Below are 16354 nucleotides of genomic sequence, written 5' to 3'. Positions count from 1 at the left end.
TATCTGGAAATCATGTTTCCCTACATTCACCACAGTAATGGCTCAATTGATATATAACTGGTGTTAGGAAATATGCAAAACATATAGTACTGCTATAATAAAATGCTTAAAAGAAACACAATTACCTTAACTGACAACAATACAGATTGGGCCAGAACAAGTACAGCAATAGTTCTCTTAAAAAATGGATGCTGAGTTATATCATACATCTTAGCTCTAAAGCCGTCGTTATCTGAAAAAGAAAGAGTTAAAGAAGAAGAGTTAAAATACACAGTGGTATTTTTCTCTCTCTGTTTCTTGACATATTTTCCATGTTCATTAATGGCAACATAATCCTTGACCAGTTTCGAAATACATTTCTAATTTTCTGCTACAATTTCCCACATCAAATAGGGCTTCTGAACATGTAATTTCAAATGCTGAACACCAGTGTTGCATGAAGGCTTTTGGTACTTGTAGGGCAAGTGCATCATTCAACCGCTGTCAGGTTAATACATTCCATTCATATCATTAACAGCCAACTGCAAATATATTTCATTTAAAAATTCATTTTTTCATTAAGGCTTATCCTAAAACCATCGAAGCACAACCCTTTTTGGGTTGATTTCAATAGCCTTATGCAGAGATCTGTAGTTGGAGCCTGTTTCCACATTAACTTATGCACAACCTCCTAGTGGCCTCACGATTACAATTTTAATTTGAATCTTAGACTCCTGGGGAATTATGAACACTAGGGCTCAACATGAATAAAATCAAAATATCTTTGATACCCGGACGAGGTGGGAGATGAAGAGGTTGCGCTATCTTCAGTCTGCTTTTCAGATCTTCCCATCGTCTCTGATCTACAGTCAGTAAAGCTGTCCCCTTAATAAACAAAGAGAAGCGTATAAAGCTTTTGTCATATAAAAGCTAGAACATTTAAATGCTGTAAACATGGAAACAACATCCTCTTTGGTGTCTGAAATAAAGTTATATACACAACTCTTCTTAAGTAACACAGTGTTTGGGTAAAGAAGTCAAAGTATTAGCCTGTACTCGAGAGGTTTTCCATATGCATTAGCTGTGAGTTTCGGGGACTCAGCGCAGCAGGCATGGTTGTTGCTCTTTGTAGCAGCAGCCCTGTGTGGGCAGTGAAACACTGCAGGAGGGCTTCCATTTGACTGAACATCATTTGCCAGGAAGCACTGTTTTAAAGAGTGGTCGATTTTGTCTAGACTTTGCTGTAGAAACTCCTGTGGCTTGTCCATGCTGTTATAGTTTCTCAAGGAACATGCGCTGTAGGAAAGTGGAGTATATATGAAGAAAAAAAAACAATATGCTATGAATCTGCAACGGGTTTCCATGAAGGAGAGGTGGAGATGCACCGTCAGGGAGGGTGACAGTAGATGGCAATGCATGTATTTTTGTAACATATGGAAAATCAAGGAAACCAAACAGAGTTCAACCTTATTTAAAATGATCTTCAAAACACAATACGGTCTTCATCATCTCAGAGAACTGTGAAATCTTATGGAAAGAATTTGGAGTTACAAAAACAAGGGAGACCTTTTCAAGGTAAATGTCACAAGTTTGTTTCCCAGGCACTGGATGCTTCTCCAGTTCACACTGGAGGCACTAAGCTGGGCAAGGGGTGAGATGCTCTCCAGGCATCTGCCTTGGCATTGGCATGTGTAGGCTCTGGAACTGTGACTGGCCGTGCTGCTAATAAGGTCAGGAAAGCTCCTGTCGTAGTGGCATAATCTCTTTATAGAGCTGCATCCCCAAATGGCACCTGGGAGGAGGATGTACACTTAAAGATGACACAGATGGTGACAGGTACAAGGAGGCCTATTATCTGAGTAAGGCCAAAAATTGCAACATTTAGAAAACCTTAAATTAAAAAGAAAAAGTAGCAAAAAAGTGGAACTTTGTAAATTTTATAAACAGTCATGCCAAAGTTAGTAGATCTGTTTATCCGGAACTACTGTTTTCACCGGTTGGTTTATTACATGAGGATCATAGAGCAGAAAACTGTGAAGAAGTCTATTACCTGGAGTAGCTGTGTTTGCATTCAGATTTGAGTCGAAAAATAGCCAGATTATTTGAGTCAATCATAACTTCACTGCTAGTTGAACACATGGTGCTTGAGAGCCGTGGAAGTGACACGAGGGGTTGTAAAACAGAGGTGGCAGAGAACTGCTCGGGCATTGTTGCTGAGATTGCTGAAGACCCAGACCAGTGTCCTGTGTGGTACTTTCCAGCCCTATGTCCCTAGGCTTGCTGTTGCTGCAGCTCACATGAAATACTATGGCATATCTCAAATTGAAATTTTAGTTTTTGGACAGTTGTTAGTTAACATGTTATATAAATCTTTTTGTCCAACTCTGATTCCCCTCCCACAATTCCTGGAACCATTCCAGCATCTCCAGATATCTAGATATCATCTCCAGACATGTGGAGGAAAAGAAGGTGATCAGGAGTAGTCAGCATGGATTCACCAAGGGGAAATCCTGCTTAACCAATCTGATAGCCTTCTATGATGGAATGAGTGGCTGGGTAGATGCGGGGAGAGCAGTGGATGTTGTGTACCTTGACTTTAGCAAGGCTTTTGACACTGTCTCCCATAACATCCTCCTAGAGAAGCTCAGGAAGTGTGGGTTAGACGAGTGGACAGTGAGGTGGATTGAGAACTGGCTGAAAGGCAGAGCTCAGAGGGTCGTCATCAGTGGTATGAAGTCTAGTTGGAGGCCTGTGGCTAGTGGCGTCCACCAGGGCTCAGTACTGGGTCCCATCCTGTTCAACTTCTTCATCAACGACCTGGATGAGGGGATGGAGTGCCTCCTCAGCAAGTCTGCTGGTGATACCAGGCTGGGAGGAGTGGCTGACACCTGAGGGTTGTGCTGCCATTCAGAGAGCCCAGGACAGGCTGGATAGCTGGGTGGAGAGGAACCTCATGAGGTTCAACAAGGGCAAGGGCAGGGTCCTGCACCTAGGGAGAAATAACCCTAGGCACCAGTACAAACTGGGGGCTGACCTGCTGGAGAGCAGCTCTGCAGAAAAAGACCTGGGAGTGCTGGTGGATGCCAAGTTGACCATGAGCCAGCAATGTGCCCTTGTGGCCAAGAAGGCCAATAGTCTCCTGGGATGCATTAGGCAGAGTGTTTCCAGCAGGTCAAGGGAGGCGATCCTGCCCCTCTATTCAGCCCTGAGGAGGCCTTATCTCCTGTGTCTAGTTATGGGCTTCCCAGGACAAGAGAGACACGGAGCTACTGGAGAGTCTAGCGTAGGGATATGAAGATGATCAGAGGGCTGGAGCACCTGCCCTGTGAGGAACGACTGTGAGAGCTGGGCCTCTTCAGCCTGGGGAAGAGAAGACTCTTGGAGTAGATGATCTCCAGAGGTCCCTTCCAACCTTACTGATTCTGTGATTCTATGATAAACGTTCTAAAGACAGCATTTCCTTAAGAGACCAGTAGCTGGGCCAGATAATTAAGGTAAAGGCTGAGGATGCCTCTTATCCTCAGTTAGGGAACTGTTTTGTTACCTTTTTTGACTAACTGCCAACCTTCTCTATATCTTATTTCGCATTTTTTCAGTTCCTGGATATTGTTTCAGTCTACTTGAATGTTGGTCATGTTCAAACTTTTTCCTTCTGCATAATTAACTACCAACTTAATGCTTTCAATTTTATCCTAAAGAAGTTTTCTTTTCCCCACAGTAGATAAATACATAAAAAGTAACAGAAATTCAAGAAAAAGACAGAAAAAAGGAATCGTTTCATGCCACAGCAGCTATTTGAGGTTACTAAGAGGCAACTAAGAAGATAAAATAAATGACATTATTCATGAATGATTTATCCTGACTATACTTTTAGTACATGTAAATTATATAGAAATATTGCATGATGTGCCTGTTCAGTCTAAAGCTTGCCCTGTATTCAGACACGGAACTGAGGGAATAGCACATTCATATCTGAAACCATGGTCATAGTTTGGGGAAAACGTACAAGCAGAAACAATCATCCCAAAATGATAAATACAGAGATTAGATAATTTTCTAAAAAGAATGGGAACTCTAGTTCAGGCCATAGACCTCAGACTTCCATATTGACGCTGGCAGCTCATGCAGGGGCAATTTGAGCTAAGATGAATTGTTTAATTATCCTCTGAGCTCACAACTCCTGTAAGCCTGGCGTTCACACCTTCCTGCCCCCTCTCATTTTGAATTGCAGTGAACATAAATAAACTTTCACTTTCTGCAGGAGCTTGAGCACTCCTGGGTCTTTAAAGTTGAAAATCCAGGAAGAGGGAATGAAATAGGAGTCTGATACATTCACACATAATTAAAGGCTTCTTCCCCCCACTTAATGCTCCTATCTCCAACCCTAAAAACAAAACACTGGCGAAAGATTTACATTGATACTATGAATAAACTATTTCAGAAGTAACCTGTGGGTTGATTCAGAGAATCTTATTCCATAGCCTACCATCATAGAAAAGATGAATATTGTGGTAGGAGTTAAAGATATTTCATTCACTTCTGAAAGAAATCTCACAGGGTGCCTTTGCACGAGATAGGCTGAATTTGATCTTGTTAGTGACTCTTACGGAAAGAGTGGGAACTGAGAGCAGTAACACGGTGTAGGAGATTGACAACAGTTAGTGAGACACTGGCACTAGTGTCATAAAAATATAATAAAAGCTATACTGGTAAAGGCAGCAAAGATCTAGCTCCTCCAGTACTTTTTTTCCTGTAACTATGGCCAGCAGTAGATGGCGGTTTGTGTAGCTAGGTGATCCAGAGCAGCAAGTGATTCCTGATGACTCTCCCTTTCCCATAGATCTGGGTCAGAACTCATGACTCCAGGCCACATGCAAAACCAAAGGGAAAACACACCACATCCTCACACTCAACACCACCTGCACCACACCTCAACAAGGTAAAAGAAAGATGTTTGATCAACTACAGTAGAAAGCTACTTAAGAGTGCAGTGTGACATTTCTTCTTCCTGCCTATATTTGTGTCTATGAAGGGGTTTCTGAGGAGATTTACTCATGTATGAAGTATAAAGGGCAATGAAGATGCCACCTGTAAAATAGAAATACTCAGCTAATATCTCAATAGGGCCTCACGAACAATTACGTACCTGACAGAAACACACATAACTAAATATACCGTACCTATACAGCAAAATCATTAAAGGAAGAATTTTAAGATTTTAAGTAATAATATTTTAATGGAGTGTAACTTAAATAAAATGTCTTACTTTTTCTCAAGTCTTGATGAAAAATATATACATTCTATGTATTTCACCAAGAATGATTGCACTTATCTCACCAAAGCAAACTGGAATCATGCCAACATAAAAGCACAGTCTTTAGGCTATTCATTTGGCTCCTTTCCTTCTTGACCCCAATGCATGGTGCCTTCCTTGTCCACCTTGGATACATAGTAATTTGCTGTTCAGCTCCCTTCCTGAATGAGCAAAGTGGCTTGCTCAAAGGGCATGACTGAAAGCAGAGTCTGCTGCAAAGTCTGCTGTGCACTAGTAGGGCCAGGGTTAGCACCTGGTTTGGCTCCAGTGTTGGCATACCGACAACCCCAAGCTCCAGAGCACCCAGTCATCCTTTCCCTCCAGTGTCACAAGTGATAAAAATATCAATCTATCTGGCTAGCTGCAACACAGACCTCTCAATATTTGGGGGCATTTTGAACTGAAAAATCACAAAAGTCAATAATTATGGTTTGGGGCCAGAGAAGCACCACAGGAAACTTAAAGAAGTGAAACTAAGTGCTGTGCACTGTAGATGCTATCTCTAAGCAGCGTAGACATGAATTGTTCTGTAAGAAGTCACTTAGGGTCAGGGTTTTCTTCTTTTAAGGGTAATCTACAAAGCCTGTGTAAACTGCAGTTCCTTCCTAGAACGCTAGCCACTTTTTTGTTTGAGTGATGGACAATTAAATATACAATGTACTCTGCCATCTGCCATGATGCTTTACTTTGGATCTGAAATACTGCAACTGCAGGGTCTCTAGTGAGACTTCTAAATTGTAACATGTACAAGCAGTAACATGTTTTTTTTTCCTGCCACTGCATGCATGCCTACATCAAACTAGAAGAGCATACTCCAGTGCATCTGTAAATACATTGTGCTCCAGGTTCAACCTGCATCTGTCAACACAGCAATCATAAATTAACTCAGGTAGTTCTGAAAGAGTATGTGATGGATTGCTATAATCCCAGGTTTGCACTTTGCAGCAAATGTGGCTTGCAGTATGGTGGAAAAAGGGTAAGTTAGCCTTAAAAGAAGCCTTAACAGGTAGTGCAGATAGTGTAATATCACATTTGAGGTTTATTACAAAGTCAGTTCCATACACCATAAACCACCTCATTCAGTACCTTGTTTTCATTGAAATTAGCGATGACAACTCCAACAAACAGGGTCAGTCCAATCATGCAGCCCAGGAATACAAAAACATGAATATAGATTCCATGGATCTGAACAGATGAAAAAAATGATTAATCATTAAAACAAATCAAAGTATGTATTGTAAAATCCGAAGAGTCTAATAAGCTTTCTTACCGGCCCAACACGATGAATGATAACATCTCTGACTTCCACCCAGCCTTTTAATGAAAGAACTTCGAATAGTGCCAGCATAGCATTCCCCACATTGTCAAAATTAAAATTCCGAGGATTTGCCCTAAAATAAAACATACAAATAGGTATACATATTTTTTACTTGGTACTTACATCTGAGGCATCTAATTGCAGCTCCTTCAATGTCTAATGTATACAACTCTAAAATACAATTATATCACAGTAAATCCAGGAATAAGGCTGCTCCTTCTATTTGTTACCTTTATTGTTCACAGCCTAACTAAGATTTAAATAGCTGTCTTGCAATGTTGGTGCCTCTGAAACACATCATTCAAAGTTCTGTTTCAACAAATAATAAAGCAATAGCAACAGCAATAAACATGTACAGCATAATTTCTCGATTCCTATATATGTTTTATTTCTTGTTACTTATAATCTGAATCACTGTCATGAAGTTTATAACAATTTGCTATATTTTAGAGTGCTTTGCCAATAAAATTAGCTAAATAGAGCATTCATGAAAAAAACTGATTTGGTGGCATTGGCCAGATTCTGAAGTAAATGTACCTGAATGAGGAAAATCTCAAAACCACATAAATGGTCCAGACTCCTAAGTCAGTAAGATGGTTCATAAAATGTTATTCTTTATTTCATTACCACCAGGACTGATGGTCCCAAGCAAAATTTTATGACAGAAAATTCACATCTTATTGTCTTTCTGAAATCATATCCTCTGGGCTTTGTACTCATTGAAACTCAGAAAAGATGTTTCCAGCTGAACATTAAAAGAACCCTCTGTGGGCTAGGTTAGCATATTGTCCTGCCTCTACAGAGACAGATACTCTAAGGAGTCCAGTTACTATTCAGGAACTTACAAATGTAAATAGTTGGATTCCAGAAGAGAAGTTGAGTGTTAGATGCTCCTGAAAATCCAACAATTCAGTGAAAAAGAGAGCTCTCAGCTGCTTAAAAATGTGGCCCTTATACTAGTATTAATCTCTTGAAAATCTGGCCAGACATGGTTAACATGTGATATGAATGTCCTTGCAGTAATACATTTTTTCTGCAATAACAAAACACTCCCCAAAGTTTACAGTTTTGCTGACTCAGACAGTTTTGCTTGTTTCTGGATCAAGCTGAAGTGGACTGAATTTGCTTACTCGTAGGAAGAATTTGTCTGGATGGAGCACACAGAAACAAAGAGTTCTCCAGATGTCACAATTTCACTGACTGTTCAAATCACAGCATATTATTCCATTAGTGTAGGATGGCTCTGAATCTACCACTGCTAGTACATTCTTTACCCCCACAAAGAGTCAATTAAAATAATTGTGGCTGTTTAGCTGATTTTGCAAAGTGCAAACCAACATACTTTAAAATATAAGCAATTAAAGAGAGATTTTGTTGTGTGTGTGTTCGGGTATTGGGAAATATTAAACAGACTATCAGAATACTAATCATTGATATAATGTTGCCTCTTAAATAATTTTTACTGTATTATTCCACCAGATAGACCACAGGCATTCCCTACATGTGAAATAGCAAGCAGCTGATAAACTTGCTGGTATGTGTATGGCACAGTTGAAGGCACAGATACAGAAGGAAATGGCTGTTTCTGTGCATGACTTGCTCTTCAATTTTCTGGACAGTTGTAGGCAGGTTGATTTCCATTTCTTTTCCTCCATTTCTTTGTCTCACCTTTCCCTATTTATTCTTGGGTTCTGATGGTGAAGTATGCTATTTATGTCTCGATAATAATATTAAATACACTGCAGTGGCAACCTTGGTTCATGCCAATAACTCTCACTGTAATAATAATCATAGGTCAAATTTCTGCATACAGTAACTATTGGTAATCTTTTTCCTTTCTGCATTATGAACAGCACAGCAGCTTAAGACTGGAAAATTTTCATCTACCTAGTTTTATAATAAGTATACTGGATACTTTTAATCCTTTATGTCATTTGATTAAAAAAAAATCATAAAATTTATATGAATGTTAACTGGGTTCATTTCTTATCAGTTTTGTTTGCATCATCCCAGCTGTACAATACTATGGTATTTGAGCCATATTCTAGACTAATAGCTGAGTTTCTAAAGAAAGATGAACCTAAGTGTAACAACTCACCAGACTCGTGGCACCCAAAATCCAGGCTTTTTCTCTCCAGGTCTTAGCTTTAAATTTAGATTTTTGGAAACACTTACATTTATTCTGAAGATACCATGACAATCTTCCTGTAGTAAAATAAACCACAGCATCAGATTAAATAATGGTCTGCTGGAGAGGTTAGGATGCTAGCACAGACAATCAGAAGCAATGTAAACAGAAATGAAAGGTTATTTACAGGTTGAGCTTAATATCAATGGATCCTTACACACAGGAAGAAATGCAGCTTAGGAAGGATCCAAAAAATCCTGCTCCTTTGAGGACTGAGAGGGCTTGTCATTCATTCTTTGTCTAGCCTTTGACTTCTTTCCTAAAGACCACTGCACTCTTCGGGTGATGATGGTATTTCTCCAAATGGAGATAAAGTAACACAACAAACTCTCTCAATCCACTTTCATAGCATTTCCAGTGCTTTTGATATCTAGCAATTGACTTTTATTCACCAATCTAGGAATGCAATGGTGTCATATTCTATGATTAATTCCATTCGATGTCCAATCCTTTGCAGATAGTATGGCATGATTTTGATAGCTTTTTCAGATAGTCCCTAATATCTGAATATGCCTTTCTTTTGACATGCAAACCTAGCCTTACCCTCATACTTTCACTCCTTAATCAACTTTCCCTCTGTAATTCTGCTTCTGAACAAGCAAGTGCCCGAAGTCTCCATCTGTCTTATGATAGCACTGACTGCCTCTACTTGCTTTCCTAGCAGACAGAAATGGTACAGCATACTATTATTTTGATGTAAGAAAGCAGTTCTTACCCTTGAGATGATGTGCGGATCATTGCATTTAGCCAGTTTCCCAGCAAATAGCTGCACTCCAAAGCTTGCAAAAACAAGCATTAATGTCAGCAAAAGAATAGAAACCTGTAAAGATGAAGTCAGACTTGTCAAACTTTTGTCCTGCAGACTTTGAGAAAGGAGTTCAGATTGTTTGGTTGCACAAACCTGGAGACAGGGCTTTCATGATACGTGCTTTACTTTAACTTCTAATAAAGTAACCAGGCACTCTAGTATTATTATTAGCATAGCATATAAGAATTGTAGATAGGGATCAAAGCTTCCTTGCCCTTAGTGTACGATATTGCTAAATTTTGTTCAGCAAATCTCCACTCGCTTCACTGAGACCCTTCAAGTATTTAAATACGTGCTTCTTTCCTTTTGTTGCATCAGAGTTACTAATTAACCTGAGCAAGCCATTGTTAGATATTTAATTCCAGGATAGCTTCAATAAAGGTAAGCATAAGTAAGTTATGATGTAAATCACAGAACCACTGAATCACAGAATTCTTGAGGTTGGAAGGGACCTCTGGACATCATCTAGTCCAGCCTCCCTTCTCAAAGCAGGGTCACCTACAGCAAGTCGCCCAGGACCACATCTTGTTGGGTTTTGACTTGGATTTGGAGCTTCCTCAACCTCTTTGAGCAGTCTGCTCCAGTGTTCAACCACTCTCACAGTAAAAAAAAAAAAAGTTTCCTATGTTCAGAATCAATTTCACGTTATTTCAGCCTGTTGCTTCTTGCCTTGTCACTGGCTGCCACAGAGAAGAGTCTGGCCCCAATCTCTTTACACTCTTGGACTGGATATTTATACACATTGATAAGATCTGCCTTGAGCCTTCTCCTCTCCAGGCTGAACAGTCAGAGCTCTCTCAGCCTCCCTTATGCTCCAGTTTGTTCATCATCTTCATGGCCCTTTGCTGGACTTGCTGCTGTATGTCTATGTCCCTCTTGTGCAGAGGAGCCCAGACCCGGACATAGCACTCCAGATGTGGCCTCAACAGTACTGAGCAAAAAGGAATAATCCTTTAACAGGATACAGCATCTACGAAATGCTAATGGACTAATGCATTGGCTAATGGACTTTTTGTCCTTGCTCCTTTACTGACTGACTGTAAGTATTTCGTAGCGTAGCTGACCTAACACAGATTAAAATATCTGTTGTTTAGGTGGACACATATCACTTAGGAAAACTTGGGTCCCATGACAATAGATCAGGTTCTGAACAAGCAATCACAGGCCGTATTGTTGTTATTATTATTACTATTATTGCACAATCATCATCATCATGAGGTGATGTCTCATTCAATGAGACAAGAATGAGATCCAGATCTGTGATGAACAACTGTATTTTCTCTGATTGCCCCTCAAAAAAACTGGAGGTGGTTCCGAATTCCAGCTCTGAAGCCTGACTTACTTTTGTTCTTGTAGATCTGCCGTATCTTACCTCTCATCTTCCTTCCCCAGCTAAAACTGTGCATAGAGGGTATATTTTCTTTCAGTAGCCCCTGTACGCAATTATGACAAAGTATTTACTGAACAAATAATATCATTTATTAAATAATTACTATGGCAGTTTTACTTAGTATAAATGAAATGAGTAATATACATTCTGAATTTTTAACCTATTCCGTGGTCCTCTGTACTGCTGGCTACAATACAGTTCTTCAAAGAGAAGTAAACACAGGATAGTGGAGAAAAGATTAGAAAACATAAATATTACAGAAAAATGATAACTTATTGCTCCTCTACATCTTTTTGTAACAAGAACAAAATAACTGACACATACCAAAAAGATTTCCTTAAAGCCACTGAAGAGCTCTCGTACAACTTTCCTCATCTGAGGGACCAGTTTAAAAATTCGAAGAGGTCGGAGACATCGAAGAACCATTAAGAGTTGAGCTCCAGATTTAGCAGGGACATTCTGAGGCATCCAGCACAGGAATATCAAACTTACCTTGAAGAGGCATAGTAGGAAAAAGGAAAGATTACAATGTTTTACTTGACCTACAAACAACGCAGAACTTCAAAAAAATGTGTCTCTTCCTTAAAAATTAAAGGCTAGATTAAAATCTCAGTTTTGAGGTAAAAAAGCCTGATTTAGAAAAAGGACTTGGATTTCCTGTGCCTTGACTGACTGTCCTAGCTAGCTGGCCTCAGCTTCAGCCTCTGTCTTCCCCTTTGATTCAAAATCTATTTCATTCTTTTCAGCAGATGGAACAGTTCTAATGGAAGAAATCAAATTGGCTGATCTGGAGCAGGGACACGAGCTATGTTCTTGGATAAGGCTATTTCATCTCTCTCTCTCTCCCCGTCAAATAAAGATGCTATCCTGAAACTGAAATATCATCACTAGCAAAGCTTGTTAACAGAGTCCTCAGCAGTTCTTCCTCCCGCTCTGTTACAGGTACGAGTAGTTTTGGTCACAGCATGGTTTTATCACATGAGTATTTAGCATTTCAAAGCATTTTCAAACAGCACAGTCGTGCCTGGTAGTCTGAAACAATCTATTTATTTGTTATAAAGTCTGTTAATTGTGTCTGAATCTTTTAGAAAGTACTCATAAAGGCAGCCTTTTCATAGGGAGGCAGAGATGAGAGCGTTACAAAGAGATATGTACCCCAAAATGGAGGATCAAGCTGATATCACCAATATGATTAAAAACATAATATGGTTTCTTAAAAACAACAGCAGTAAAAGATAGCCACCCCAACAAAACAGAAAAAGAGTTACCAGTGCTTATGACTTTCTTATTAAACCTTGGGCACACTTAGTACCCAAGACATACCCCCTACATTTTCCTACAAAGAAGTAACAAAACTGGTAACAGATTCAGAAGGCTTTCAAGAAACTAATGCACTTCCCGATTATGCATACTACAGTTGGAGTTTTTTATGTATGTATGCATATATTTAATTTATGGTAGTAGTGGAATCTTTGATACAAATTGATCATGACAAATTTTATGCAGCACATCTGTCTGGATTAATCTTTGAAAGATTTAATCTAAATCTATCAAAGTAATTTTATTTAGTAATTTCTTCAGTTATAAAATATTTCATACTGTACTATATTCAGCAGTATTTATAACACATTCTGTGGTATTTATTGTCATGAGTGAAGAGAAAGTGGAATCCTTCTCTTATATATGAATGAAATGTGAGAAATGAATACCAGACAATAAAGACAGTGGAACATTTCTTCCCGAGAAAATAGAAATATGCAATACAAGAAAATGCTGCTTTGCTTTCTTTGCGTTACAGCAACACTGGGAAAATGAGATGGGCTTTCCATTACCCTTCTGTTAAAGGGTAGTGGCTTTTGAAACATCTGTAAAGCAAGAGAACTGTTGAGCGAGGAAGAAGCAATGAATAACTAAGAAATAGATAAAGATTATCTTCCATAAAAATGGTGAAGCAAGAGCAAAGATCTTGATCCTGTGTTGGAATTAAATGCAGTCAGATACATAAAACAGATCAACATGTAAATACTTAAAAGGGACCATATAATGAAAAGCTGATATGGAGTTTCCAGGCACTTACCAAATGCCAATGTATCTGTAGATGTCTGAAAAAACATTTGTACATGTAGCTGACAGGACTGCACATGAAAACAGTGGTGTTTGTACACAAATTACATTACTGAATTTGGACCAAGATTCTGAGCCACATTTTTTTTAACATTCCCAAACATTGCACAGCCAAAGAGATCAAAATTAAGAATGCTACAGAAAACTCCGATAAATATAAAAAACTTACAAGATATATAAATATATCCATAACTCCTCCAAAGTCCCTAATGACAGCTGTTGGCGTAAAAAACAAGCCATCTGCCATAATCTTCAGATTAAGCTCAATGCTCATGAATATTACAAAAACATATTCAGCAATCTGGAAATCAAATCAGAGAACAGTCATAATTTAGTAAAAGGCAGTGCAGAAAAACAAGGGGCTGTGCTTCATTAAATGTAATATGATTTACTAACAATACCTGGAGTGTTGGAGCATGCATCACTCTTCTAAAAGGGGATTCGAACATCATGGAAATGCAGGAGCATATAGTTACAATGATCATGACCCAATCCAGGTAGGTAACCAAACCCAGCAAATCACTGAGAAAAATACCAAAGGTAACCATTACAGAAATGCCCAGAGTACTATGACATATCTACTGTGTCTAAAATACAGTTAAGCACTTTCCTATGAAAAATAAATTAAGCTGAGTGATGTCAAAGATTTCTCTATAACAGAAATATGTACCAGAACTAAGGAAGTTACAAGCAAATAAAGAAGAAAAGCCTGACAAAATATCTTCTCCTGATTCATCCCCTTTCCCATATACCACCACGGAAAGAAAGACCTTTTTGGGGGAAAAAAAAGAAATACGCACATGCATATATATGTATGTATATGCATGTGTGTGCTCACACACTTATACTGTAGGCTTATATGACCAAGTGAAGTTACTTTTGCAGTGCTTACTAAAGTTGATGGTATTTGGTATTCTTCACAGCTCCAGTAACAGGATCTGTTTTAGAACTATGAAAAGAAAAAAAAGATTCAGTCATTTAAATTCTATTTTAGACACCCTTATAATTATACTATGCATCCATCACCTCAAAGTAACTCACATCCAAAATCAAGGATAAATTTTATCTTGGCTTAATTTTAAATGTGTGTAAAAGTTTTACTTAATTTATGCAATGTTAGTCATATTATCACTAGTACCACTTCAATCATGGCATACCTGTGATTCCTCTAATGATTCTTTAACTAGCTAGTTTTTTTTACTCATATTTTTGTAAGGAGAATTTAATGCAAGGATTTAATTTTCTGTTTTGTTTTTGGCCAGAGCCGAGGGAGATGGTAAGATAACCTTGTGACTGAATTTGATATTCCAAAGTGCTTTCCCAAGAGCTCCTTCTATCTCAAAACCTATCCTTAACCGACACAAAAACCCTTCCACAGGCCCTTTCTTTCATTGTTTGTTCAATCATTCGTTGATGAATATTTCTAGATTCTCTCCATCTGTGTCTCCTATGAAGCTGCCTTACTTCATCTACAATATCCAAATGTCTATTAGGCCACAGGGTGAGAACCACTCTGTAAGTAAGAATATATGTAGGTGATACAAGTCAAGTTCCTGCTCCAGTAATTATTTAGGTTTTTTTATACCAAGCAGAGTGGCTTCAGCAGGAGAGGCTACAAGAACGTCACCTGAGAATCCTTCCCTGCTCCAGTGGTTAAGGGCACTTTTTACATATCTTTCACATCCTTGCAGCAAATCATGCAGAGGAAGGATCTGCGCTGAGGTCTCCTATAGCCCATGTGAGGGCTTTAACCACTGGGATGTGAAATTGCAATCACTTCTTCAGTGTGCTTAATGTGGAAAACTGACCCGACTGAGGCATAACCACTAGAAGAGATTTCATGTTTATGAATTACAAGAATGCAAGGTGCATACAAGGGGCACAACTCACATCTTCCTCAGCCCAAGGTTAGCCAGTTATACCCTTCAGTACATAAAATAGTTTTGATGCTTGCCCACTGAACCCATCACCTTTTGCATGTTCTTAGGCTCATAATTATTTCCCACATTGTTTATGGCAGCATACCTTAACCCTTTTTACTGTATCTTATCACTTTGGAAAAGATCTCTGGAATATATTTTTTGGCAAGCTAGATGGGGGGTAATGAATACAGTAGTTAGGATTCAAGTAAACAAAAAAATGACTCTTCAACAAAATCACAGTTTTGCTCTTATTAAAATATTGATAATATAAATATCCTGTAACCCTTTGGCACTCCATTATGCCAGCAGGGACTGAAACATATCTAGCAAATGGATGGGAACACATGTTTGTGTGCTTTGTTTTGATTTTTTAATTTGCCACTTCTTCATGGACCAGTGGACTGCAATCAAGTAAAAGTTACATAGAAAATGTAGGCACTGACCTCAAAGCTGTGCTTCTACATAGGCAGAAGAACACCTATTTACAGGCATTGTAAAACTGAGTATCTAACCTTCCTGTTGCTCTACCTAAAAGTAATTTGTTGAAGGGCACAGAGGAAATCATTAGCAAAGCAAGGGCTGAAAGCAGGTCTTCCAAGTGCTGAGTTCATACCCTTGAGCTGTCTTCTGTCTTACGTTGTATGTTTGCAAGATGACAAGCATTAATCTCTAAAATTAGGGTGCCAGCCACAACAGAGGATTAGAAGAAGAACGATTAGGTCATTTTGTATCAGGCTACTTGTAGATAGGTCTGTATCTGCCAAACTTGGGTACACCTGCAGTTTAGCTGCTGAGTCTTTCTGCTTTTCAGACGGTCTCTGCTGAATTGCTTTTATCTCCCACAGCTGAATCCTTCCCTGTTCCATTCTGGGCTTCTGATTACAGCCTAAGGAGTCTTCAGATGAGCACAAGTAGGATTCACTTCTCTTCACCTTTTCCTACTCTCTCTGTGAGCCATGGTTGGCCTACAAAGACTCCCTGCCTTAAGCTGAGGAATAGGAATGAACTGCAAGCTGACTCCCCAAGGCCTAAAAACGGTGCAAGAAAGCATTACTCTTTACTTCTTAACTGGTGTCTGCTGTTTTCCCACAGTCTTGTCCCATCTCAGCATCAGAGGCTGTTCAAATGACCATAGCCTTATATAGCATTTTATTGTTTCCTTTCCTCCAGCAGTAAGATTATACCACAGGCAACTGATTGCCTGCTGGTTTTGTGACCACATCAAGTGTAGTTTCCCTTCCAAAATAAAAGTGAGGTCTAAATTTCCGAGAACATGAAAGACAACACTTGGCTGAGCCAACGGTTCATATG

The 16354-nt window shown here is 39.0% G+C and overlaps 1 protein-coding gene across 1 annotated transcript in view; it reads right to left on the bottom strand.

Moving 5' to 3' along the window:
- NALCN (sodium leak channel, non-selective) overlaps window positions 1-16354 on the bottom strand; it is a 243686-nt gene that overhangs the window by 17265 nt on the left and 210067 nt on the right. Inside the window, exons 23-32 of the mRNA XM_062566808.1 lie at window positions 14014-14070; window positions 13523-13643; window positions 13291-13422; window positions 11322-11489; window positions 9515-9619; window positions 8710-8816; window positions 6564-6684; window positions 6380-6478; window positions 771-864; window positions 126-232 (exon numbers count right to left, since the gene is read on the bottom strand). Coding sequence (XP_062422792.1) covers window positions 126-232; window positions 771-864; window positions 6380-6478; window positions 6564-6684; window positions 8710-8816; window positions 9515-9619; window positions 11322-11489; window positions 13291-13422; window positions 13523-13643; window positions 14014-14070 — 1111 coding nt within the window. The remainder of the gene's footprint in view (window positions 1-125; window positions 233-770; window positions 865-6379; window positions 6479-6563; window positions 6685-8709; window positions 8817-9514; window positions 9620-11321; window positions 11490-13290; window positions 13423-13522; window positions 13644-14013; window positions 14071-16354) is intronic.

Source organism: Rhea pennata, chromosome 1, assembly GCF_028389875.1.
Source record: "Rhea pennata isolate bPtePen1 chromosome 1, bPtePen1.pri, whole genome shotgun sequence".
NCBI lineage: Eukaryota > Metazoa > Chordata > Aves > Rheiformes > Rheidae > Rhea > Rhea pennata.
The sequence above is the reverse complement of the archived record's forward strand: the minus strand, read 5'-3'. Positions and strand labels throughout refer to the sequence as shown.